This window comes from Entelurus aequoreus, linkage group LG13 (genome assembly GCF_033978785.1).
Source record: "Entelurus aequoreus isolate RoL-2023_Sb linkage group LG13, RoL_Eaeq_v1.1, whole genome shotgun sequence".
NCBI lineage: Eukaryota > Metazoa > Chordata > Actinopteri > Syngnathiformes > Syngnathidae > Entelurus > Entelurus aequoreus.
The window spans coordinates 12,984,595-13,012,571 of NC_084743.1; the positions used below are offsets into that span (position 1 = coordinate 12,984,595).

The 27,977-nt window shown below is 36.9% G+C and overlaps 3 protein-coding genes across 3 annotated transcripts in view; 2 read left to right on the forward strand and 1 right to left on the reverse strand.

Annotated features, from left to right (window-relative positions):
* Positions 1–20,606, forward strand: part of LOC133663184 (GRIP and coiled-coil domain-containing protein 2) — a 74,250-nt gene extending 53,644 nt beyond the window's left edge. Inside the window, exons 21-24 of the mRNA XM_062067465.1 lie at positions 1,925–2,140; positions 4,151–4,290; positions 11,767–11,968; positions 15,697–20,606. Coding sequence (XP_061923449.1) covers positions 1,925–2,140; positions 4,151–4,290; positions 11,767–11,968; positions 15,697–15,770 — 632 coding nt within the window. The 3' untranslated portion in view covers positions 15,771–20,606. The remainder of the gene's footprint in view (positions 1–1,924; positions 2,141–4,150; positions 4,291–11,766; positions 11,969–15,696) is intronic.
* Positions 7,874–8,995, reverse strand: tmem223 (transmembrane protein 223). The gene has a single exon (XM_062067466.1). The coding sequence runs from the start codon at positions 8,818–8,820 to the stop codon at positions 8,134–8,136; it is 687 nt and encodes a 228-aa protein (XP_061923450.1). The 5' UTR covers positions 8,821–8,995; the 3' UTR covers positions 7,874–8,133.
* A 1,150-nt stretch (positions 20,607–21,756) lies between the features above and the next one.
* LOC133663186 (LIM and senescent cell antigen-like-containing domain protein 1) overlaps positions 21,757–27,977 on the forward strand; it is a 62,894-nt gene continuing 56,673 nt past the window's right edge. The window contains exon 1 of the mRNA XM_062067467.1: positions 21,757–22,187. Coding sequence (XP_061923451.1) covers positions 22,159–22,187 — 29 coding nt within the window. The 5' untranslated portion in view covers positions 21,757–22,158. The remainder of the gene's footprint in view (positions 22,188–27,977) is intronic.

A 27,977-nucleotide genomic window follows, 5' to 3' on the forward strand; every position in this document is an offset into this window, starting at 1 on the left:
AAAATTAAGATTAGAAATATTATGTAAAAACAATACAATTGAATGTAGTATTAGGTTATTTTGACCTTGCAGAGTGGACTATGACCGTATCGCCTTCCAGCTGCTTCGCTGTCAAACACACCATCAGCAGCTTCTCCGTATTTTCATGGAAAATACTATTTTACCATTCTTGGCTGGCGTTAATTGACTTATTCTGCAAAACTTGGCAACATATTTTGGATGATTTCTTTCTTCAATTCCATCTTGTCTCCTCGGCACTGTCCTTCACACTCACTTTCTTCCATCCCACACTCGGGAAACAAAGTTACGTCCATCTCGAGCTATAAGCTAATGCTAGCCAGTTAGACAAGGTGTTTTGGGGAGGTATATTCTCAATACGATGAAGTAATTCCTATGTGTAAAAAAAACAAACATTCACTCTGTTTTGATCTCAGAAGAAGAGGCAACGATTGAGACTGGATATGATGCGTTCGGTTCATCGACCAAGTTCTTGACTCATTAATAACAATATTGTCTTTTGTCCACCACCTGGTATTGTATGTTCACCATAGTGTGAAGGAGCTACACTGCAAAAACTGAAATTTAAGTAAGATTACTGTAAATATCTCAAATAAGGGTGATATTTGCTTATTTTCTGTCTGATAAGATCATTCTTCTCACTAAGCAGATTTTATGTTAGTGTTTTACTTGTTTTAAGGGTTTTGGTCTTAAATGATCTCAGTAAGATATTACAGCTTGTTGCTGAGATGTAATGACCTATATTGAGTAAAACATGCTGAAACTAAAATATAAACTGTTGCAAAGCTGTGTCATCAACACTCACAAGTATAAAACTACTTTATAAAGTAATAATTTCTTACTTCAAGCATGAAAAAAAAAATCATGATGTCGAGCGCATATCATTATGTCAAGATAATGGCACTTGCATTTACTTCATTTAAGAATATTTTTCAACATATTGAGCAAAAAGGTCTCTTTTTTTTCTACCAAGAAAAGTGCACTTGTTATTAGTGAGAATATACTTATTTTAAGGTATTTTTGGGTTCATTGAGGTTAGCTAATTTGACTTGTTTTGGAAAGTCTTGACAAGCTGAATTTTCTTGTTCTATTGGCAGATAATTTTGCTTAATTGAAATAAAATACCCCTCATTTTTGTATTTGACTGACTTTTTGCAGTGTAAATGTGTGTCTGCTGCCCCCTTGTGTTACATTAGGGTAAAACAGAACCACATTGACGTGGTGGGGGGCACTTCTCTTACTGTGTAATAAATATTCAATACGTTTCATTCATATTCAAGGTTTTTAATATACTGGCAGTATTAGTCTTCACTCTAACTTTTAACAAGAATGTCCTTATTCTTATTTTACTGTTTTATGTCCTCATCACAAACGAGCACCCTGTATATTAGGAGTGCACAAAAAAATGAATTCACATCTGAATCGCAATTCTTTTCCAGCCCGATTGTAAATCGATTCATAATTTAAAATACAAAAAAATATTACATTTTTATTTTATTTTTTACTAAGAATTCTTCTTTTAAATATGTTTTAAGGCCACAAAAATGTTCACGACAAGTAATATACCAAATATTACATTGCGGGAATCGGTTTAAATCGAGAATCGGTTCTGAATCGAATTGTCACTCCAGCAATCGGATTGAATCGTTAGGTGCCCAAAGACTCACACCCATAAAAACGAGCCAGTCTTTTGAACGGCTCTTTGAAAAGAACGGCTCCTCCTTTCAAAGAGCCGTAAGTCCCATCTCTAATCAGCACAGCGTGTCATCATGTCCATGAAAAAACAAGTGCCCGTATTTTTCCAAGGCAGTATAGTACCTTTTTTAATCCTTATTACCATGGCACTTTACTAGTACTGGCATACCATACAACCCTAGTACATGGTTTGTTTTTTATGCTTTACCAGGTTCCATGGTGGTCCAGTCTAGCCGGAAGTCTCTGGAGGCCCAGCGCCGAAGCACAGACCCGAATAATCCAGGGCTGGTACCCCTGGTCATGAGCGACCTCCAGTCCATGGCCAGGGAGGAAGGCGAGGGCATGGAGACCACGGAGAATGAAAACACCTCCCCTGCACTTTTACCTTCTCTGGAGCACCTCCTCACATTGCCAGACCTAAAACAAGGTACACTTCCTTGGTTTGCATGACAAATGATAGTACCGTATAGAGATGTCCGATAATATCGGTCTGCCGATATTATCGGCCGATAAATGCATTAAAATGTAATATCGGAAATTATCGGTATCGGTTTTTTTATTATCAGTATCAGGTTTTTTTTTTTTCTTTTTTTTTTTTTTTATTAAATCCACATAAAAAACACAAGATACACTTACAATTAGTGCACCAACCCAAAAAACCTCCCTCCCCCATTTACACTCATTCACACAAAAGGGTTGTTTCTTTCTGTTATTAATATTCTGGTTCCTACATTATATATCAATATATATCAATACAGTCTGCAAGGGATACAGTCCGTAAGCACACATGATTGTGCGTGCTCCTGCTCCACTAATAATACTAACCTTTAACAGTTAATTTTACAAATGTTCATTAATTACTAGTTTCTATGTAACTGTTTTTATATTGTTTTACTTTCTTTTTTATTCAAGAAAATGTTTTTAATTTATTTATCTTATTCTATTTGATTCATTTTTTTAAAAAGTACCTTATCTTCACCATACCTGGTTGTCCAAATTAGGCATAATAATGTGTTAATTCCACAACTGTATATATCGGTTGATATCGGTATCGGTAATTAAAGAGTTGGACAATATCGGCATATCGGATATCGGCAAAAAGCCATTATCGGACATCCCTAGTACCGTATTTTCCAGACTATTGAGCACCCACAAAATTTTAGAAGAACAAATGTTAGCCGCAGTGGACTATAAGCCGCAGATATATACTTTGTGAAATTAGTTATTTACACAGAAATATTTTGTAAATGTTTATTTACATACCTTAATTGTTTCCAAACAGTGTATGTAACACGGCAGTAAAACGGCTGCTCAAACAAAACAGAAGTCATCGTCATAGACCATGCTCTCCAATCAGCTAAACAGACTCAATAACTCCACGGTGACGTTTTAGCATATTAGTGTCAGGTTCAAACACTGATGACATTTTTTAAACAAGACAAGAAGCAAAGAATTAAAACAGAGACAGAATTAAATTTGGCTCAATTTGAGGAGAGTCGCCTGGACACTGTACCATTGAACAGTGTCTCAGCATGCTGTGCCAAAAGATTGCACGCCTCCTTCTTTTATTTGGACCTTCCCTGACCACATGGCCACAGCTGTTTCTAAGGGACGAGGGTCGTAAACAGTTCATAAAGAGGTTTGTAAAACAGTTGAAAAAGGAGGTTCAAAAAGAGGTCGTCTGGAACTTGGGCAGATCCTGCCTTCTCTACGCTTTGTAGTCCTTGGGTTGAAACAGTATCTTTCTGTTGATTACAATACATGAAAGAAAACAGAAACCCCTTCATGTTGCTTCCCATCCTACACAGTGGAGTTTTACAAGCCTTCTTGGTAGGTTCAAAGACATGTTGTTGCCTCTCGCTGGGAACTCATTGAAACACAAAGCTTTTGTGATAACTTAGATAAAATGATTCTAACATTTAGCTAATGCTAACAACGCTCGCTACATTTCATTACGATAGCGCCTACAAATATGCATGAAAACACTCCTATAGACATCACACATTGTTTTAGTTACATTGTAAAACTTTAAAACGTTGCTTGGAGTGATGAATGAAAAATAATTTTGAGCAGAAACGCTATGGACAGTTTTACTTCTAGTTTAAGGCACTATAACAGGAAGTACATTTTCAACCTACGATACCAGCAGTGAGCGAACTCGTCCAACAGATGGCGCCATAGCACAAACAACAACAACACCATCTCAGTGACTCTGACATTATGGCCATTAGAGGAAAACATCTGTAAATTAGCCGCACCGTTTTATAAGCCGCAGGGTTCAAATTGTAGGAAAAAAGTAGCGTTTTATAATCCGGAATCTTTGGTAAATAATCTACAATGTTCCACATCTCATCGCAGTGACCTCTTTAGAGTACTGGAGTGGTCTTTGGTTTAGTGGTCTACTAACGAATGCCTTTTAATGAATGTGGGCCCTCAGAGCCGTTTGTGTGGACTGTGGAGCCCACCAAGGAAGAGCTGAGCCACAAGCTGAACACAGCCACCCGCAGTCTGGACCACATGAACGGCCTCCTGCATGAAACCGAGGCCACCAATGCAGTTCTCATGGAGCAGATCAATGTAAGACAACCATCTCGTATAATGTCTTTGTTGTCATTATTTTACATTTAAAACACTTTATTGTGGGCTAGATTATATAAATTGTACATGCTTTGGTGTGGAGAGCCACACATTATTATCTGGCATTTTGACGTATATCAGTATTAGCCCCTTTTTTTTATTTACAACAGAACTTTGTGAGCCGATAAAAAAATATGCACACACAGTATGATAGTGGTACAACACCCAAAAGCAGTGAAGTTGTCACGTTGTGTAAATGGTAAATAAAAAAGAATACAATGATTTGCAAATCCTTTTCAACTTATATTCAATTGAATAGACTGCAAAGACAAGATATTTAATGTTCACACTGACAAAGTTTTTTTTCTTTGCAAATAATGAACTTTGAATTTAATGGCAGCAACACGTTGCAAAAAAGCTGTCACAGGGGCATGTTCACCACTGTGTTACATGGCCTTTCCTTTTAACAACACTCAGTAAAGGTTTGGGAACTGAGGAGACACATTTTTGAAGTGGAATTCTTTCCCGTTCTTGCTTGATGTACAGCTTAAGTTGTTCAACAGTCCGGGGGTCTCCCTTGTGCTATTTTAGGCTTCATGATGCGCCACACATTTTCAATGGGAGACAGGTCTGGACTACAGGCAGGCCAGTCTAGTACCCGCACTCTTTTACTACGAAGCCACGCTGTTGTAACACGTGGCTTGGCATTGTCTTGCTGAAATAAGCAGGGGCGTCCATGATAACAATGCTTGGATGGCAACATACTGTATGTTGGTTCAAAACCTGTATATACCTTTCAGCATTAATGGTGCCTTCACAGATGTGTAAGTTACCCAGGTCTTGGCCACTAGTACACCCCCATACCATCACACATGCTGGCTTTTCAACTTTGCGCCTATAACAGTCCGGATGGTTCTTTTCCTCTTTGGTCCGGAGGACACGACGTCCACAGTTTCTAAAAACAATTTGAAATGTGGACTCGTCAGACCACAGAACGCTTTTCCACTTTGCATCAGTCCATCTTAGATGAGCTCGGGCCCAGCGAAGCCGGCGGCGTTTCTGGGTGTTGTTGATAAATGGCTTTCGCTTTGCATGGTAGAGTTTTAACTTGCACTTACAGATGTAGCGACCAACTGTAGTTACTGACAGTGGTTTTCTGAAATGTTCCTGAGCCCATGTGGTGATATCCTTTACACACCGATGTCGCTTTTTGATGCAGTACCGCCTGAGGGATCGAAGGTCACGTGCACTGTCTCTTACATGCAGTGATTTCTCCAGATTCTCTGAACCCTTTGATGATATTACGGAGCGTAGATGGTGAAATCCCTAAATTCCTTGCAATAGCTGCTTGAGAAATGTTGTTCTTAATCTGTTGGACAATTTGCTCCCGCATTTGTTGACAAAGTGGTGACCCTCGCCCCGTCCTTGTTTGTGAATGACTGAGCATTTCATGGAAGCTGCTTTTATACCCAATCATGGCACCCACCTGTTCCCAAATAGCCTGTTCACCTGTGGGATGTTCCAAATAAGTGTTTGATGAGCATTCCTCAACTTTCTCAGTCTTTTTTGCCACTTGTGCCAGCTTTTTTGAAACATGTCGCAGGCATCAAATTCCAAATGAGCGAATATTTGCAAAAAATACAAGTTTTCCAGTCGTAACGTTGCGTATCTTGTCTTTGCAGTCTATTCAATTGAATATAAGTTGAAAGGGATTTGCAAATCATTGTATTCTGTTTTTATTTACCATTTACAATTTTACACAACGTGACAACTTCACTGGTTTTGGGTTTTGTACATTTTACTGCATTGAATATCAGCCTCCTTGACTACAAATAATCGGTATCGGTCCTATAAAAAAAAATAAACATATCAGTTGATCTCTCATATAATAATTGGCAAGATTTATTTTGGTGATCTGGGGCCGTACTTATCAAGCTTCTTAGAATTACTCCTAAGAAGTCTGCTAAGAGTTGACTTAAGAGTAAAGAAATTATTCGCTGAAAGCTGCACTTAAAAGTTAGTTATCAAGCGTCTTACTCACACTTTCAGCGAAGTGTAGGACTGAATCTTAAGTGTCACACTCAGAGCTGAATTACGACATTACTATGTGCCGTAAACGGAATTTTAGGTGACGTCATTTCTGTGTCCATAGAAATGACCAATCACGGAAGGGAATCCCTCGTCTAAGAATAAAGAAATATCTTGGAAATATTTAAGTGGACAAGGGGAGTGTATATTTTGACAATAAACTACAAAATAATACAAAACAAACTGGTCCCCACCGGCACTCACGCTACCGCTCCCTCTCTTCTATCGCCCACACACTCACTGACGTCACTCACCTCACGGCCACACACATACGCTACTGTCATAACATTTTCTTTCCAATTCAGTAATTAGGCAACTCATTTGAAACTGGTGTGGGTGGCTCTATATATACTAGCCCACTGCAGACACATGCAGAAATCAACAAGGAATCGAAAAGTATTAAATCTGTGACAAAAATAATATCCGCTCTGTCTAAACCGGGGGTCGGCAACCCGCGGCTCTTTAGCGCCGCCCTAGTGGCTCTCTGGAGATTTTTCTCTTTGTTTTAGTATGGTTTCTGTAAGAGGACAAACATGACATAAACCTCCCTAATTGTTATAAATCACACTGTTTATATTAAACATGCTTCACTGATTCGAGTATTTGGCGAGCGCCGTTTTGTCCTACTAATTTTGTCGGTCCCTGAACTCACCGTATAGTTTGTTTACATGTATAACTTTTTCCGACTTTCTAGGACGTGTTTTATGCCACTTCTTTTTCTGTCTCATTTTGTCCACCACACTTTTAACGTTGTGCATGAGTGCACAAAGGTGAGTTTTGTTGATGTTATTGACTCGTGTGGAGTGCTAATCAGACATATTTGGTCACTGCATGACTGCAAGCTAATCGATGCTAACATGCTATTTAGGCTAGCGATATGTACATATTGCATCATTATGCCTCATTTGTAGGTATATTTGAGGTCATTTAGTTTCCTTTAAGTCCTCTTAATTAAATGTATATCTCATGACACATGTAATATGGCTTTTAATTTTTTGCGGCTCCAGACAGATTTGTTTTTGTATTTGTGGTCCAATATGGCTCTTTCAACATTTTGGGTTGCCGACCCCTGGTCTAAACGATACCGTTTGATCAGCTGCTCGTCATCAAAAAAAAAAGAACATTGTTCCGTTCCCTGAACGTTTGCGCACGTCTCTCTCGCCTCAGTGCCATCCCCTGCTGGCAACTCCTAACCACTTAAGACACCTCTGAAGGTCTCTTAAATATCGTGGAGAGTAGGAGTGATTCTTAGACTTAAGAACGTTGATAAAAAGCTTTTATTCTTAAGTTTGAGAGTAGGACTAAATTTCGCAAATTCTCAGGACTTAAGTGTAAAATGGCACTCTAAGAAGCTTGATAAGTACGGCCCCTGGTTTTCGGCCATTCATTTGAATTTGGGTGCATCGTTACCTAAAACCGTACCAATATAAAAGTCGTTTGTATCCCTAATAAATGCATGGGTCTCTGCAGTTGAGTAAACAAATAGTCCAGCCACTTTTTGGGGAACTTTAGCAAATAGTTTTTATTTGTAGGCTGTCACACATAATAGTTTGAATCAAGGCTGGTCAAACTAGAAAAATCCATCAATCAATCAATGTTTACTTATATAGCCCTAAATCACGAGTGTCTCAAAGGGCTGCACAACAACACGACATCCTCGGCTCAGATCCCACATCAGGGCAAGGAAAAACTCAACCCAATGGGACAATGAGAAATTTTGGAGAGGACCGCAGATGTGTGGACGAAAAAGCCCAATCAAAATGGACGGTACGCTCCAACGGTTGTGTCAAACAGTTTGGGATAATTGAGCGTGCCATCTTTGTCCAGCAGAAAGTAGAACTTGTGTCCTTTAACCTTGAGGGGGATGAAGGATGGAGACTCCTGCCTGTGAGCATGGCAGCTGACCTGGGACAGCGCTACCGTTATTTTACGCCCCCGGCCCATTCCCAGAGGCGACTGCGTAAACACGGACACCATCCTGCCGCCTTGGTGCAACACCACCCGGCTGACTGAGCGCCGACAGAAGAGGAACCCCAAGCCCGCGATGGCCGCTCCCACCGTCGTGCATCCCAGCGTGAAGCCGTACTTCCAGGCGCTGGAGCCCAGGTTGACGTCAAAGCTCCACACCCCCGCCAGGGCGGTGCTGCGCCCCCGGCCCTGCGTGTCTCTGAGGCCGGTGTAGGCCAGGTGAGCCAGGTACGTCCAGAAGAGGCACTGGCCCCCGCAGAAGAGGGACAAGAGGCGGGAGAAGTGTGTCCTGTCGTGCTCGAACAGGGGGACATCTCTGGGGGGTTGCGTGGAGGTGGAGAGGCCACGGCGGGATGAGCCTCTTAGAAGCCCGCTGGATGCACATTTTGACCAACTGTGCAACAAAGCGCCTCTTAGCTGCACAGTAATGCACCTGGACGGACAAAGTGCTACGCACATTCGCGCTAAACTCATCTCGTAGTTCAACACGTGTAATTATTTTTAAAAAATCATGCACGGCAAAGAATCCCGATCGATGTAAGCAGTAAAGTACGTAATGACTTTTATGTCAAGTGCGACTTCTTCGACAGCACAAGCACAGCCATGTTGGATGTGTGACGTCATCGCGTACAAAAGGACGGAAAGCGCCGTCGACCAAAATTGAATGTTGTGCGTTTACGCAGGGATTGTGTCCAATTTGGCCTGATTGTTATATTCATATATTTCAAATGACCTTTTCTTCTATGCTCTTCATTCTCAGAAGTGATGACAACATTTTTTGTAAATCTGCTGGTAATGTTTTACTTTTAGCCTTCAACATAACACACCTTTGAGACACTTGTGATTTAGGGCTATATAAGATAATGTCTGTAACTTTACTAGCTCCTGTAGTTTCAATAAACCAGAATTAATAAATTATATATATATCAGAATCAGAATCAGAATAGTTTTATTGCCATTTTTTGAGAACGGGTTCACAAACTAGGAATTTTTCTTGGAGCAATCGTGCAACATAAAACACATATTTGGTAATAAAAAGAGATGTAACTGAGCTATCAGATCTTGTTTTATATATATATATATATATATATATATATATATATATATATATATATATATATATATATACTACCGTTCAAAAGTTTGGGGTCACCCAAACAATTTTGTGGGATAGCCTTAATTTCTAAGAACAAGAATAGACTGTCAAGTTTCAGAGGAAAGTTCTCTTTTTCTGGCCATTTTGAGCGTTTAATTGACCCCACAAATGTGATGCTCCAGAAACTCAATCTGCTCAAAGAAAGGTCAGTTTTGTAGCTTCTGTAACGAGCTAAACTGTTTTCAGATGTGTGAACATGATTGCACAAGGGTTTTCTAATCATCAATTAGCCTTCTGAGCCAATGAGCAAACACATTGTACCATTAGAACACTGGAGTGATAGTTTCTGGAAATGGGCCTCTATACACCTTTGTAGATATTGCACCAAAAACCAGACATTTGCAGCTAGAATAGTCATTTACCACATTAGCAATGTATAGAGTGTATTTCTTTAAAGTTAAGACTAGTTTAAAGTTATCTTCATTGAAAAGTACAGTGCTTTTCCTTCAAAAATAAGGACATTTCAATGTGACCCCAAACTTTTGAACGGTAGTATATATATATATATATATATATATATATATATATATATATATATATATATATATATATAATTTTTTTCGGATTATAAGTCGCAGTTTTTTCCATAGTTTGGCCAAGGAGTGCGACTGATACTTTAGAGCAGACCTGGGCATTCTGCGGCCCGCGGGCCACATTCGGCCCTTTGTGCGTCCCTGTCCGGCCCGCGTGAGGCCAATCATAAATTACAAAATACATTTTAAAAAGTATCTATGTCGAGTGTGCAATACAACGGTGCTGCTTTTGTTTGGAAAAGCGTTATTTGTATTACTTCCGTGTGGACGTATGCGCGTGCATGATTGTGAGTGAATGTGAACAGCTGCAATCACAAATTACAAAATAAAGTTGAAAAAACATCTATGTCGAGAAAAGTTGATGACGAATGGTGTTTTTTCAACAAGACATGGACTGCCAAGCAACGTTCCCTCTAAGGCATACTTGCCAACCCTCCCGTTTTTAGAATCCCGTATATATATATATATATATATATATATATATATATATATATATATATATATATATATATGAAATACTTAATTTGGTGAATTCTAGCTGTAAATATACTCTCCTCTTAACCACGCCCTTAGCCACGCCCCAACCATGCCCCCAGTCGCACTGGAGTATAAGTCGCATTTTTTGGGGAAATGTATTTGATAAAAGCCAAGACCAAGAATAGACATTTGAAAGGCAATTTAAAATAAATAAAGAATAGTGAACAACAGGCTGAATAAGTGTACGTTATATGAGGCATAAATAACCAACTGAGAACGTGCCTGGTATGTTAACGTAACATATTATGGTAAGAGTCATTCAAATAACTATAACATATAGAACATGCTATACGTTTACCAAACAATCTGTCACTCCTAATCGCTAAATCCCATGAAATCTTATACGTCTAGTCTCTTACGTGAATGAGCTAAATAATATTATGTGATATTTTACGCTAATGTGTTAATAATTTCACACATAAGTCGCTCCTGAGTATAAGTCGCACCCCCGGCCAAACTATGAAAAAAAACTGCGACTTATAGTCCGAAAAATACGGTAATAATAATAATGAATTACATTTGTAACGCACTTTACATTTGTTGAAATCTCAAAGTGCTACAAAGTACAAAAAAATAAAAAATGAATTAAAAAAAAAAAGGTAAAAAATTCAAATAGAAAGTTAGAATATATAATAGAAAATTAAAATAGAAATAAAAACACTAGATAAAACAGAAACACTGATAAAATATAAATAAAAACATGAAAGCACTGGATAAAACAGATAGGCATTTAAAAACAAGAGGGCAGAGAAATTAGATAAAAGCTGTGCTAAAAAGGTGTTTTTTTACTCCCTTCTTAAAACAGTCGACCGACTGTGGCGCTCTAAGATGGTCAGGGAGAGCGTTCCAGGGTTAGTCCTGATGGGTTTGAGGAGGTTGGTGTTTGAGGAGCGGAGGTTGAGGGTAGGAGGTTGAGGGGAAACTAGGTCCTTGAGGTAGGAGGGGGCGTTGCCGTAGATGCATTGATGTTTTCAGCCTGGATTACAACATTGTCAACATTGAGGCCTGTTTCACATCTTCTGCAAGACTACACCAGCATAAAAGTGAGCCGCAGCCTCACCATGTTTGGTCCTGACTGGGGGCACCAGCAGGAGACCACTCCCTGTAGTTGTGGCCCTAAACAACAACCACATAGTGTTTATGCCACGATTGTAACTGAACGTTGACAACATCTGTCCATGTCGTACCTTGCAGCTGTTGAAAAGTGAACTGCGGCGTTTGGAGCGCAACCAGGAGCGGGAGAAGAGCGTGGCCAACCTGGAGTACCTCAAGAACGTCCTGCTCCAGTTCATCTTCCTGCGATCGGGCAGCGAGAGGCAGGCGCTGCTTCCTGTCATCCACACCATGTTGCAGCTCAGTCCTGATGAGAAGAGCAAACTGGCTGCCATTGCACAAGGTACAGTCCTCACTGCACATGTTTGTATGGAAGCATCACATTGCACAAGGTACAGTCCTCACTGCACATGTTTGTATGGAAGCATCACATTGCACAAGGTACAGTCCTCACTGCACATGTATGTATGGAAGCATCACATTGCACAAGGTACATTCCTCACTGCACATGTTTGTATGGAAGCATCACATTGCACAAGGTACAGTCCTCACTGCACATGTTTGTATGGAAGCATCACATTGCACAAGGTACAGTCCTCACTGCACATGTATGTATGGAAGCATCACATTGCACAAGGTACATTCCTCACTGCACATGTTTGTATGGAAGCATCACATTGCACAAGGTACAGTCCTCACTGCACATGTTTGTATGGAAGCATCACATTGCACAAGGTACAGTCCTCACTGCACATGTTTGTATGGAAGCATCACATTGCACAAGGTACATTCCTCACTGCACATGTATGTATGGAAGCATCACATTGCACAAGTTACATTCCTCCCTGCACATGTTTGTTCTGCCTAGTTCACACCAACGGCGCTTGCCGCGCTTTAAAGCGGCAAGCAAAGCGCCGTCATTTTTGTCAATTTTTCCACGAATATCCCGATCTCCGAAGTGATGTTATGCTCTGATACGCTCTGATACGAATTAGTTGCCGCTTTGTTACCGTTCCTCACGATTTGATGCCGCTTTGATCCCGCTTTGATACGCTTTAAATCACGCTTTGGTACGTTTTATTACGCTTTATTGAACTTTATTACGCTTTGATGCGATCCTGACGCTTTAAATCAGGCTCTGACACGATTATCAAGCTCTGTTGTGCATTGTTACAACAAAAATAAGAAAAAAATGTGAAAAACTCAGTATACTAAGTTTTCCCCACATTTTTTTAGATTTATCTATTTATTTGATTTCTCTTTTTGTTTTATTATATACAGGATAAAACACATAATGTAATAAAAAAGAGAAATATGATAAACAAATAAGTAAAAAGTTAAAAAAAATGTGAAAAACTCAGTATACTAAGTTTTTCCCCACATTTTTTTAGATTTATCTATTTATTTGATTTCTCTTTTTGTTTTATTATATACAGGATAAAACACATCATGTAATAAAAAAGAGAAATATGATAAACAAATAAGTTTAAAAAAAATTGAAAAACTCAGTATACTAAGTTTTCCCCACATTTTTTTAGATTTATCTATTTATTTGATTTCTCTTTTTGTTTTATTATATACAGGATAAAACACATAATGTAATAAAAAAGAGAAACATGATAAACAAATAAGTTAAAAAAAAATGTGAAAAACTCAGTATACTGTTTTCCACACATTTTTTATATTCATTTATTTTTTCAATTTCTTTTTTTTTTCCGTTATATTATGTTTTATATCTTCAGTTCTTTTATTTCTTTGTCATCTTAATAAATATCTATCTTTCATTTCTTATGCTAGTTGACAATAATAAAAGGCATTTCTTTTATTTTTTATATTCATTTATTTTTTCAATTTCTCTTTTTTTTCCCGTTATATTATGTTTTATATCTTCATTTCTTTTATTTCTTTGTCATCTTAATAAATATCTATCTTTCATTTCTTATGCTAGTTGACAATAATAAAAGGCATTTCTTTTAAACGTAACATATTCTCTTTATTATTAACATTTTCATACAGAAAAATGATAGACAGTAATGTCAAACTGCAACATCAAACAGCAGAAGTACAGAAACAATGATCATCGTATAAAAAAGGCAACGATGCAAAAGAGAATGGATTTGTAATCCTGTGTTGGTTTTACATAAAAGTTCCAATGTCACTAGTCAATATCACAGTCACTTCCTATTGCGCTTTGAACCAAGATCTGTTAAGCTTTCCTACGCTTTGAGTCAAGCTTTGCTGAGCTTTGTCAGGCTTTGTCACGCTTTGATACGCTCTCGGCGCTTTATTCCATTCTTGACAGAGCGCAGAATTTTTTTAAACCGTTTTAAAAAATTTGGCGAACTTGCCGCATGTCCCGCTTCACTACAAGCTTTCCCACCATCCATTAGGACCCTCACGCTTTAATCACGCTTTGTTACGCTTTAACGCCGCTTTGCATGCCGCTTTAAAGCGCCGTTGGTGTGAACCTAGCATAAGGAAGCATCACATTGCACAAGGTACAGTCCTCACTGCACATGTTTGTATGGGAACATCACATTCTCAAACTAGTGCTACACCAAATAATCACTTCATATTCTAACAATGGCCATCTATATGAAATATACTTGTTCAATAAAACCTCTTCCTTGTTTTTAATGACAACTTAGGGCTATTTTAATGTTGTTCATTATGGTGGTACTTGGAGAGCCAAGTCTGGGAACCACTGACCCAGTGCATAACCTACAGGAGGTACAGTTGTAGATGTTCCTCATTGTATATCAGCTAACACTTTTAATCTCTGGGTTAGTTTTATGCATAACCCAGACCCACTGTATATCAGCCAACACTTTTAGACTCTGGGTTAGTTTTTATATATAACTCAGACCCACTGTACATCAACCAACACTTTTAGACTCTGGGTTAGTTTTATATATAACCCAGACCCACTGTACATTAACCAACACTTTTAGACTCTGGGTTAGTTTTTATATATAACCCAGACCCACTGTACATCAACCAACACTTTTAGACTCTGGGTTAGTTTTTATGTATAACCCAGACCCACTTTACATCAACCAACACATTTTTAGACTGTGGGTTAGTTTTTATGTATAACCCAGACCCACTGTACATCAACTAACACTTTTAAACTCTGGGTTAGTTTGTATGTATACATATATACAACCCAGACCCACTCTACATCAATCAACACTTTTAGACTCTGGGTTAGTTTTTATGTATAACTCAGACTCACTGTACTTCAACCAACATTTTTAGACTCTGGGTTAGTTTTGATAAACAACCCATGCCCACTGTACGTCAACCAACACTTTTAGACTCTGGGTTAGTTTTTATATATAACCCAGACCCACTGTACATCAACCAACACTTAAACTCTGGGTTAGTTTTTATACACAACCCAGACCCACTGTACATTAACCAACACTTTCAGACTCTGGGTTAGTTTTATATATAACACAGACCCACTGTACATCAACCAACACTTTTAGACTCTGGGTTAGTTTTATATATAACCCAGACCCACTGTACTTCAACCAACACTTTTAGACTCTGGGTTAGTTTTGTATATAACCCAGACCCACTGTAGTTCAACCAACACTTTTAGACTCTGGGTTAGTTTTTATATATAACCCAGAATCACTGTATTTCAACCAACACTTTTAGACTCTGGGTTAGTTTTTATATACAGTATAACCCAGACCCACTGTACTTCAACCAACACTTTTAGACTCTGGGTTAGTTTTTATATATAACCCAGACCCACTGTACATCAACCAACACTTTTAGACTCTGGGTTAGTTTTTATATATAACCCAGACCCACTGTACATCAACCAACACATTTTTAGACTCTGGGTTAGTTTTTATGTATAACCCAGACCCACTGTACATCAACCAACATTTTTAGACTCTGGGTTAGTTTTATATATAACCCAGACCCACTGTACATCAACCAACACTTTTAAACTCTGGGTTAGTTTTTATATATAACCCAGACCCACTGTACATTGAAAATACACTTACAGGCTGTAATTGTCCTAACTTGGCCTCTGTGTGCGGTGCTGTGCAGGTGAGGAGGAGGCGTCCGGGACTCAGGGCTCCGGCTGGTCCTCTTATCTCCACAGCTGGTCTGGGATCAGATAGATCACCACAAGACCGGTCAGCAGGTTTGCTCTGGTGGAAACCTGCACTGGTATTGGGAAACAGGGACAAATGGCGTGAAGTCACAACCTAACAGAAGGGACCAAGGAATGTATGATGGCAAATGTGATGGAGAAAGGGAAAATATTTGAATTCTTAGTGAAAAATCTAAATATAATTTACTTCATATTGAATCTAATTCATCTTTAAAGGGGAACTGCATTTTTTTTTTCTACCAGTCACAATCTATATCAGGGGTCGGCAACCCAAAATGTTGAAAGAGCCATATTGGACCAAAAATACAAAAACAAATCTGTCTGGAGCCGCAAAAAATGAAAAGCCATATTACATACAGATAGTGTGTCATGAGATATAAATTGAATTAAGATGACTTAAAGGAAGCTAAATTACCTCAAATATAGCTACAAATGAGGCATGGTGATGCAATATGTACATATAGATAGCCTAAATAGCATGTTAGCATCGATTAGCTTGCAGTCATGCAGTGACCAAATATGTCTGATTAGCACTACACACAAGTCAATAACATCGACAAAATTCACCTTTGTGCATTTATGCACAACGTTAAAAGTTTGGTGGACAAAATGAGACAGAAAAAGAAGTGACATAAAACACGTCCTAGAAAGTCGGAGAAAGTTCTACATGTAAACAAACTAAGGTGAGTTCAAGGACCGCCAAAATTAGTAGGACAAAACGGCGCTCGCCAAATACTCGAATCAGTGAAGCATGTTTAATATAACAGTGTGATTTATAACAATTAGGGAGGGCTGTGTCATGTTTGTCCTCCTACAGAAACCATATTAAAACAAAAAATATATTTTTTTCCCCTCATTTTTTTCCATTTTTCATACATTTTTGAAAAAGCTCCAGAGAGCCACTAGGGCGGCGGGTTGCCGACCCCTGATCTATATGATACAAAAACACATGTATTTGTTTATGCATTCTAACTGTCGAAGTGGAGGCACGTAAATAAGACCCGCCCACAAAACGTCAAAAAAGCGGCTTGAAGACGAGGTCAGTAAAACATCATCTGTGCAACATTTGGACCAAATAATTGCTAGCACATGTTTATGTAGACCACCAGGAAGTCTTTTACATGTAAAAAAAAAAAAATCATAATATAACCTCTTTAACATTCTGTATATTTTTAAAAACATTCTACTTTGTGCGTTTTATTCATTTAGATTCAGTTGATGGTTTTGAATCCGTCCATTATTAAATTAAGGATAAATCCAACCGCTTATGTATGTTTATTCAAATTAATCAAAATATCAACTGAGGCAAGTATTTAAATGAATTCAAGTGTCATCATTAACAACAGAAATAGTTTTAATAATCGACTTCCAGACTTGTTTTTTACACAATGTCCTGTTTTGTTGATTGTTTTTGCTGTTAGGCTTAATTAAGTTGTCATTTAATGACAGTGTAAACATGGTGAAAGTTTATTATTGAGTATTTTAAAGATTTTATGGTCACTTTTTTTCTTTAGGGGCAGCTTTTTGTGATTCTTTCAGCATAACTTATTATATAAGTGTTCCATGACAGGACAACTATGAAGCAGTGTGTATAAAAAAAAATGATCGGGCATTGATGGTAAGATTATGTGGCTTTGCTTCAGGGGTGTCCAAAGTACGGTCCGCACACCCACTTTTGTTGGCCTTTTGTCAGGAAAAAAAACAACAATCAAAATGTAAGAAAAAATGTTTAAAAAAATGGGCTGTAATGGAAAAAAAACTGAAATGTTCAAAGTAATAATTAACAATAATATACTCAGTCACCTATAACACAAATTATTATATTTTAATATATATATAATATCTGTTTTTAGCTTTATTTAAATAAAAAATATATTTGACTTTTTAGAAAAAAGTTCAGACACCCCTGATCGAAAATATTAGAAGTTCTCAAACATAAAAAAAAAAATAAAGATGTATTTAAAGTTTAGTTAGTTGATTAGTTCATTGAAAAAATAAAAATGATACTAACTTATGAATTAATTAATTTGAGAAAAAAATACAACTATAATAAACACTGTTAAATATGTAACTGAACATTAATATTTTTGTACAGGCATACTTTTTGACATACTAAGTTATGCAGTTAAACAATTGTATTATTATTAATAGTATTATTATATTCTTACAGGGGGAAAACAATAGTGAAAATGTAGGGAAAAAGCTATTAAAAAATTGGACTGTAATGAGAAAAAGCTGAAATGTTCAAACTAATAATTAATAATAATATACTTAGTCACCTATAACACAAATTATTATATTTTAATATATATATAATATCTGTTTTTAGCTTTATTTAAATAAAAAATATATTTGACTTTTTAGAAAAAAGTTCAGACACCCCTGATCTAAAATATTAGAAGTTCTCAAACATAAAAAAAAAAATAAAGATGTATTTAAAGTTTAGTTAGTTGATTAGTTCATTGAAAAATTTAAATGATACTAACTTATGAATTAATTAATTTGAGAAAAAAATACAACTATAATAAACACTGTTAAATATCTAACTGAACATTAATATTTTTGTACAGGCATACTTTTTGATGTACTAAGTTATGCAGTTAAACAATTGTATTATTATTATTATTAATAGTATTATTTTATTCTTACAGGGGGGAAACAATAGTGAAAATGTAGGGAAAAAGCTATTAAAAAATTGGACTGTAATGAGAAAAAGCTGAAATGTTCAAACTAATAATTAATAATAATATACTTAGTCACCTATAACACAAATTATTATATTTTAATATATATCATATCTGTTTTTAGCATTATTTAGATAAAAAAATATCAAAATGGCCCCCCCTATATTTGACTTTTTAGTATGTGGCCATTGGAGAAAAGAAGTTCAGACACCCCTGATCTAAAATATTATAAGTTCTCGAACAAGAATTAAAATAAAGATGTATTTAAAGTTTAGTTAGTTGATTAGTTAGTTGAAAAAATAAAAATGATAACATATTAATTAATTAATTTGAAAAAAATACAACTATAATAAACACTGTTAAATGTGTAACTGAACATTAATATTTTTGTACAGGCATAATTGTTGACACACTAGGTTATGCAGTTAAAAAAATGTATTATTATTATTATTAATATTATTATTATATTCTTACAGGGGGCAAACAATAGTGAAGCTAAAAAGCTATTAAAAAATTGGACTGTAATAAGAAAAAGCTGAAAAGTTCAAACTAATAATTAATAATATACTTGGTCACACATAACACAAAAACATATATTTTAATACATATAATATCTGTCTTTAGCATTTCTTTTTGTTGAAAAAACATATCAAAATGGCCCCTGCATACTTGACTTTTCAGTACGTGGCCCTTGGTGGTAAAAGTGTAAACACCCCTGATCTAAAATATTAGAAGCTCTTAAAATAAAAAATAAAATAAATATGTAAATAAAGTTTAATTTAAAAAATAAAAATGATATTAAATTATTAATTAATTTAATTTGAAGAATTATGACAACAATATTAAACATGTTTAAATGTGTAAACTGAACAGTATTATTTTTATACAGGCAGAATTTTTGACACACTATTTATGCAGTTACACAATCGTATTATTATTATTATTATCATTATTATTATATTCTTACAGGGGGGAAAAACAACAGTAAAAATGTAAGAAAACAGTGCAAAATAATCTGGAAGTAAAGAAAAAAACCTGACATTTTCCAACCAATAATTATTAATGATATAGTCAGTCACCAATAACACCAAGTTTTGACTTTAAATATACATAATATCTGTTTTTAACATTGTGTTTCATTAAAACATATCAAAATGGCCCCTGCGTACTTGGCTTTTCAGTATGTGGCCCTTGGTGGATGATCTAAAATGTTAGAAGCTCTCGAAATTAAACTAAAATAAAAAATATAAACAAAGTTTAGTAAGTTAGTTAATTGCAAAATAAAAATACTACCTTATGAATTATTAATTAGAAGAAAACAATACAGAAAGAATAGTAAACACTCTTAAATGTGCAACTGAACATGAATATTTTACACAACCGTATTATTATTATTATTAGTCTATTCTTAGAGGGAAAACCAGTAAAAATGTAAGAAAAAATAGGAGAAAAAAAAATCTGAATGTAATGAGATAAATGTTGTAATATTAATAAAATACCTAGTCACCTATAACAAATGTTGAAAAAATAAAACAATTAAAAATGGCCAGCAAAATGATGGAAAATGTTTGGACACCCCTGTTTTACTTGAAGCAATCATGAGCATCTAACTTATGTAAACAGCAATAGACACTGGCATTTATGGGATACTATGGTCGTCATGGTTACCCTGGCATTTATTTAGGAGGGAATGTTTGTGTAGCTATGACATGCTGTGTGAATAAAACATATCAAAAATGATGTTTTTTTACATGCTTCTCTTTCCATGAATGACGTCATCCATGCATCCAGCCCCTCCCATAGCCAGGGGGAGGAGTTAAAAGGATGGCCTTATAAGGGAAGAAATGTGGCGCTTGAGCGATAATGATGCAACAAATGGCTGATGGAGGCTGCAGGAAAGACGTTTGCCTCCCAGTAGACACACTTGGCCCCCCCAGTGTGACATTAAAACATAACTTTATTTAAATGGACTGTCATTAAAAAGCAATACAACTAACATTAGTAAGTAAACAAACATATTTATTTTGTATTTAATCGTCAAAATACGGGGCAATAAATAAAAAATAATAATTAAATGAATAATTAAAAATAATAACAATGATATATAAGTATGACTTAATTTTGATACTTTTGTGATTTTAATTAGATTTTTTTAAACGGCCATTGCCCAAAAAATATTAATGATCAATGTTATGAATTATTGATTTTTTTAAGGCTCCAATTACTTCACATATTTTTGGGGGGAAATATTGCATATTTTGTGCGGGGTGCTGGAAATGATGATATATATATATATTTATATATATATATATATATATCATAAATATTATATAAATAAATATTATATATATAGATACATATATATATAATATTTATTTATATATATATCATATTTATTTATATATATATATCATATTTATTTATATATATATTTATCATATTTATATATATATATATGTGTGTGTGTGTGTGTATATATATGTGTGTGTATATATATAATATATATATGTATGTGTGTATATATATATATATAATATATATGTGTGTATATATATATACTGTATATATACACACACTATATATATACATATATTAGTATATATATATATATATGTGTGTGTATATATGTATATATGTGTATATACATGTATATGTGTATATATATGTGTGTGTGTGTATATATATATATATATATATATATATATATATATACACACGAAAGGGACAAGCGGTAGGAAATGGATGGATGGATGGCTTATATTTAACACTTATGAGTGGGGCCTTTTTTTCGAAAACAAAACCAAAAAAACAGTGAATGTTGAATAGTTAAAAATAATAATATATATGAATTATTTTTAATACTTTTATGATTTTAGTGAGATTGTTTTAAACTGTCTATGCTCAAAAATAATACTGAAATAAAATCAATGTTGTCATCAATTATTGAGTTATTTAAGGTTCCAGTTACTTCACATCAAATAGTCCACTTAAATGGGTTGGAAAATATTGCATATTTAGTGTTTTTGCCATAAAAAACTGGGTTGTTGTTGTTTTTGTTTATTTTTTAAACGAAACAGGCATAAAACATTTTTAAAAACTGTATCGACAGACCTGAAGTTGATGTACATATTTAAGTGATGACTTATTTTTATCTTGAGGGGAGCACATCTCTATATTGTATTGCTTATGAAAATAAAAAATATCAAAATTTCCCCTGCATGCTTTGATGTTCCAGTGCGGGGCCCTCTGTAGAAACACTTTAATACACGAACACAAAAGTTGAAGGGTGGGTCTATCATCTCTCTGAGCACAAACATGCAAAAGTACTGCTGCTTGAGCTTGTGCGTCGCAGGGCTTTGCTAGAAACTGTTAGAACGCTTCCGGAATTCAGAATAACAACACATTCGTTGAAATAATCTAATCGAATCTATTTCTAACGGATACATATATTATCTGAAAGTAGTTGAAAGTGCATTTATAATAATTGCTTTGGCGTTGTGTGTATCATTTAGATGTCTTTTTTTATGTATTGCGCCGAAAGTGTTTTACTCTGAAAGTCCAAGACGGAAGTGTCATGTCCAGTTATGGTCAACTTTTCGGCTTGAGTGAGGAGGCCTCGTCTCGCCATCGCTACCCGGAGAGCCGCACTCACCAGCGGGGCATTCAACATCTGGAACCCCGAGGACGACACGCTCCAGTCGGCTCCGAAAGATGCTCGCCATCACTGAAATGACGAATGGGTGAGTCGGAAAAAAACATACTGGAACATATTTTTTTTTGGAAAAGTTGGGAAGTTGACAGTTTTCTTTCCATCTGGAAAGAAGGGGGAACAAACATTCCTTGTGTGTTTGGCTCTTTCATACACTGACGAAACTGACAGTTAGCTCGGGTAATTTCTCCACTTTTGTTTACATGTTTATGAGAAATATTTAGCTAAGACATATTTCATATTTATAGCGTCAATTTCTCTGGCAACAACCGAGTTTGCTCGTCATCACCCGAGCGGTACCGAAAACCCCAATCGGTCCACGCATGCGCGAGAATACGTCACTTCCTGTCGACTTGTTTTATTGTTATGTTCGGGCACGTTATGTTACATTGTTTTCTTTTGTAGTCTTTATTTCAATAACAATATCATAAAAGATTACATACTAAATAGACACAAACGTCATTAAGGATTACAGTATTTATGTTGTGCCTTAAATGGCAGAGAAATTGATTTTTTTTACAACTTATTTACATCAATTCATAATATAAACCATTTAAAAGTCCACTTTTTGGTAGGCCTTAGATATAGTTTTAAGTTAAGTGTCTTGTAGGGCTGCACAATTTTGAGGGGGAAAAAAAAACATTTACATTTTTCTTTCCAAAATTGCGATTTTTATATTTTGTACAAGTGGAGGAAGACATGTTACTTTTAAACTGCCAATTAAAAATGTGTATCTCAAGGTGCCACACATTACAACAATATGCAATAATGTCATTTCAAAACTATTTGGCTTTATGTGTCTGCATCATGCTCTGGGGTGGTATAGCTTGGTTGATTGACTCTTTGACTTCCAAGGTGCACTTTTTTGATTGTCCAGGAGGCAAAGGCTCAACATTTATCTCACTAATAACTGATTTGGTGTCAATTAATGGTGCAATCTTCGATGGGACTCAGTGGTGCCCCCGTGTGTTGAAATTGTGGTTACAATAATTAGGGTTGCAACATTCCGGGAATATTCAAAGTTGGAAACTTTCCATGGGAATTAAGGGGAAATTAATGGGAATAAACATTGAATGCAACATGCTAGATCTTGCAGCATGATTATTAGCTAACACAACCTGATTTCATGCAAATTCAGTAGAATTTCAACCCTGCACTGTGCATTCCTCCATCACATGTGCAGTGCATTCTTCCATCACCCACATATGTGGTCCTCTCCAAGGTTTCTCATAGTCATTCACATCGACGTCCCATTGGGGTTGTGAGTTTTTCCTCGCCCTTATGTGGGGTCTGTACCGCGGATGTCGTTGTGGCTTGTGCAGCCCTTTGAGACACTTGCGATTTAGGGCTATATAAATAAACATTGATTTATTGACACAGATTAATCTAAAAGTAGTGAAACAAAAATGAATATTGTCAACAACAGCATCAATATTAGTAACAATTTCAACATAACATGGTTTCTTTGAGGGCTCTATTTAAAAGCTTTACATTTGTATGGACCATATCACACAACACTAATAATATTAATCATTTATATTTGTGATATTGTTGCTTTTTACTGTATTGTCATGTGGAATTTTATTTTGGGACCTTCTTAACGCTTCCATGTTGCCACGTCTTCCCGAGCATAAACATAACCAGATTATTTATGTACACAGACGTTCTAGTAACACACACCGGACCGAGGGAATCAAATCATGTTGTGCAGAACCCAGACCCTCTCCGACAATGCTTGCTGTCCACACCACTTCCTGTACGTCCACTCCCTGGGGATTGTTTGATTCTTTCTGCCGCGTGAGCACTGCCTCCCTAACCACATAAATCAGGCCTTCCTCAAGCACGCTGCACTTCCACAAGCTCAGCAGGAGCCATTCTGCATTCCTCGCCTGTAACGTTCTGACTCCGCGCTCCGTTTGCTGCAACTGCGGCTCAAGTCCAAGTCCGCGGCCTGAACATGACCTTGTTTGGAAGAGACCGGAGCAGGCCAGATGAAGTCACGGATACACCTGGAAAGCATGCTTGTTCAATGTCTACCACTGCTGTAGCCATTTGTTGTCACGCAATACGTTCACACGCATAGAAGAAAACCCAATTATAGGTTACATTCCGTCACGTGACCTTTGAACTAGGGTTGTACGGTATACTAGAACAGCATCGCGGTACTAATGTCAGGTTCAAACAACAAACTATCTATTAAACCAGACGAGAAGCAAGGAATCAGGCAGAGACAGAGTTCAATTTTGCTCATGAGGAGAAACGTATGGGGCTGCACACTCAGTTACAGTCTCCCACTACACTCTGAGGGGCAGCCCCACACGCTCCTCTATTTATTTGGGGGCGGCATGGCGTAGTGGGTAGAGCGGCCGTGCCAGGTTCGCTCCCCGCCTCTTGACATCCAAATCGCTGCCGTTGTGTCCTTGAGCAGGACACTTCACCCTTGCCCCCGGTGCCGCTCACACTGGTGAATGAATGATAGGTGGTGGTCGGAGGGGCCGTAGGCGCAAACTGGCTGCCTCGCTTCCGTCAGTCTACCCCAGGGCAGCTGTGGCTACAAATGTAGCTTACCACCACCAGGATGTGAATGAATGACGGGTTCCCACTTCTCTGCGAGCGCTTTGAGTATCCAATAATAGAAAAGCGCGATATAAAATTGTGACAGTCTCTCGCTGTCGGGGTTCCATGGACCACCAAGGACTGACATGACTGCAAGCGGTTTGTGACTTTGTTTATTTTTCAATAGTGCTCAGTCTCTGGTCGGGTCGCTTTTCAGCTCCTTCCTCTTCCACTGCTCGCGCTTCCGGTCGCTTTTCAGCCTCCCGCGTCGTCGTCTGTCCCTCGCTCTCTGTTTATTTTGAGTTGCATGCGCTCGCGTCTCTCCAGCTCCTTCTGCCCCGTCGTTCTCTGCTGCCGCCCTTTTATTCATTGAGAGGGGATTACACAATTGTGCGCAGCCGGGCGATCTACGCACCTGGCGTCTACTAGGGCTCGCCGCTGGCCCGCCGGCCACGCCTCCCCACAAATATCTAATCCATTATTATTATTATATTGCGTTCACATTAGAAATCCCATTTTTTTCCCCCAACATTGAGAGGCCACTACAGAGATGGGATTTGGCACAACAATCCAAATTGGACATCCGTCCCTGCAGTGTGAACGTAGCCTTTGTTCTACACACAATCCGTCATTAAGTCCATGTCAACACAAGTAGTTTGTTTCTTCCTGTAGTTTGCAGCGTCATAATGACAGCTGCTTCTGATATTTGGAGCAAAGTCATGAAAATGACTTTCTCGCACACATTTGGAGGATGCCGTGCATTTCTAGCAACTAGTCCCAGGACAGTACCGTATTTTCTGGGCCATAGGGCGCACTGGATTATAAGGCGCACTGCCGTTGAGCGGGTCTAGTCAGGTCTATTTTCATACAAAAGGCGCACCGGATTATAAGGTGCATTAAAGGAGTCATATTGTTATGATTTTTTTCTAAAGTGAAAAGACTTCCTTGTGGTCTACATCAGTGGTCCCCAACCACCGGGCCGCGGCCCGGTACCGGTCCGCGGACCGATTGGTACCGGGCCGCACAAGAATTTAAAAAAAAAAAAAAAAAAATTTTTTTTTTTTTTTTTTTTTTTTTTTTTTAATGAAATCAACATAAAAAACACAATATATACATTATATATCAATATAGATCAATACAGTCTGCAGGGATACAGTCCGTAAGCACACATGATTGTATTTATTTATGTAAAAAAAAAAAAAAAAAAATTTATTTTTTTTATTTTTTAAATACCCCCCCCCCCCACCCCCCCACCCCCCACCGGTCCGTGGGACAAATTTTCAAGCATCGACCGGTCCGCAGCTACAAAAAGGTTGGGGACCACTGATCTACATAACGTGATGGTGGTTCTTTGCTCAAAATGTTGCATGGATGACAGTGTTTCCCATAAACCGCCAAGATACCTGTGGCGGTGGGGGCGTGGCTATGGGCGTGGTCACCGTGACATCATTGAGTAATTTGCATAATTTACTACAATGATATGATTTTCTCTAAAAGGCTCAAAAAATGTATACTTACTAATTAATAATAACAGTTTTGTTTTAAACGTCCATTCATCCATTTTACAATATAATTACAACACTTTATGTACATATTTATATACAGATTTGAACAATAAGTTATTCACTGAAATATATTTATTAATTGTGGTTCTTACAAAAAATATATCTTATCAAATATAAAAGCTAAAATGTCTCATAAAGCTCTGCCCCTTTAATTAGTGCATACTAAATAATTTAACTTTAGCCTACTACTACAACCATATTATTTACCAGCGACATAAAGTGAAACAGAGGCAGAGGTGTCCTGCCACAGTCAGTAACAAATAAACAGAAAACAGTAGTGGTGGTAGATAGACACAGAGCTTCATCAAACCATTGTGCCATTGTGCGGTCCTTATACACACCATAATAATACTCCTATGTTGAAGCACAGTACAATCCATCAAGCGGTGTGGCTTCATAGCTTACCAAAGTCCTACTAAAATATTTTGATAGATTTTTGAGAGCCGTGTGTAATGTTCTATATTCTCAATGGAACATTTAATGTTTTGGTGTTGTTTACCACCGTCATATTGTGGTCTACATGCATCTCTTATGTGTGACTGCCATCTACTGGTCACACTTATCATTACACCAAATAAAATAGCTTCGAGGTCAGTAAGCACAACCAGAATTATGCCGTACATTGGGCACACCGGCTTATAAGGCGCACTGTCAATTTTTGAGAAAATGAAAATATTTTAAGTGCGTCTTATAGTCCCAAAATAGGGTAATGAAAATGACATTCTCTCACACATTGCCTAGCATTTCTAGCCCCTAGTCCAAAGTACACTACTTGACTCAGTTTGATGTTTTTGCACATTTCCTATGACACTTTTGCACACATGGTTTTGCACACTTTCCTATGACACTTTTACAATTAGACTTTTACACTTTTCCTATGACACTTTTGCACACATGGTTTTGCACACTTTCCTATGACACTTTTGCACTTTAACAATTAGACTTTTACACATTTACTTTTACAATTAGACTTTTACACTTTTCCTATGACATTTTTGCACATTTTCCTATGACACTTTTGCACACATGGTTTTGCACACTTTACTATGACACTTTTACACTTTTACAATTAGACTTTTACAATTAGACTTTTACACTTTTCCTATGACACTTGCACACTTTCCTATGACACTTTTGCACACTTTCCTATGACACTTTTGCACACTTTCCTATGACACTTTTGCACAAATGGTTTTGCACACTTACCTATTACACTTTTACACTTTAACAATTAGACTTTTACACTTTTACAATTAGACTTACACTTTTCCTATGACACTTTTGCACACTTTCCTATGACACTTTTGCACACATGGTTTTGCACACTTTCCTATGACACTTTTGCACTTTTACAATTAGACTTTTACACTTTTACTTTTACACTTTTCCTATTATACTTTTACACTTTTCCTATGACACTTTTGCACACTTTCCTATGACACTTTTGCACACATGGTTTTACACATTTTCCTATGACACTTTTGCACACATGGTTTTGCACACTTTCCTATGACACTTTTACAATTAGAATTTTACACTTTTCCTATGACACTTTTGCACACTTTCCCATAACACTTTTACAATTAGACTTTTACACTTTTCCTATGACACTTTTGCACACTTTCCTATGACACTTTTGCACACATGGTTTAGCACACTTTCCTATGACACTTTTGCACTTTTACAATTAGACTTTTACA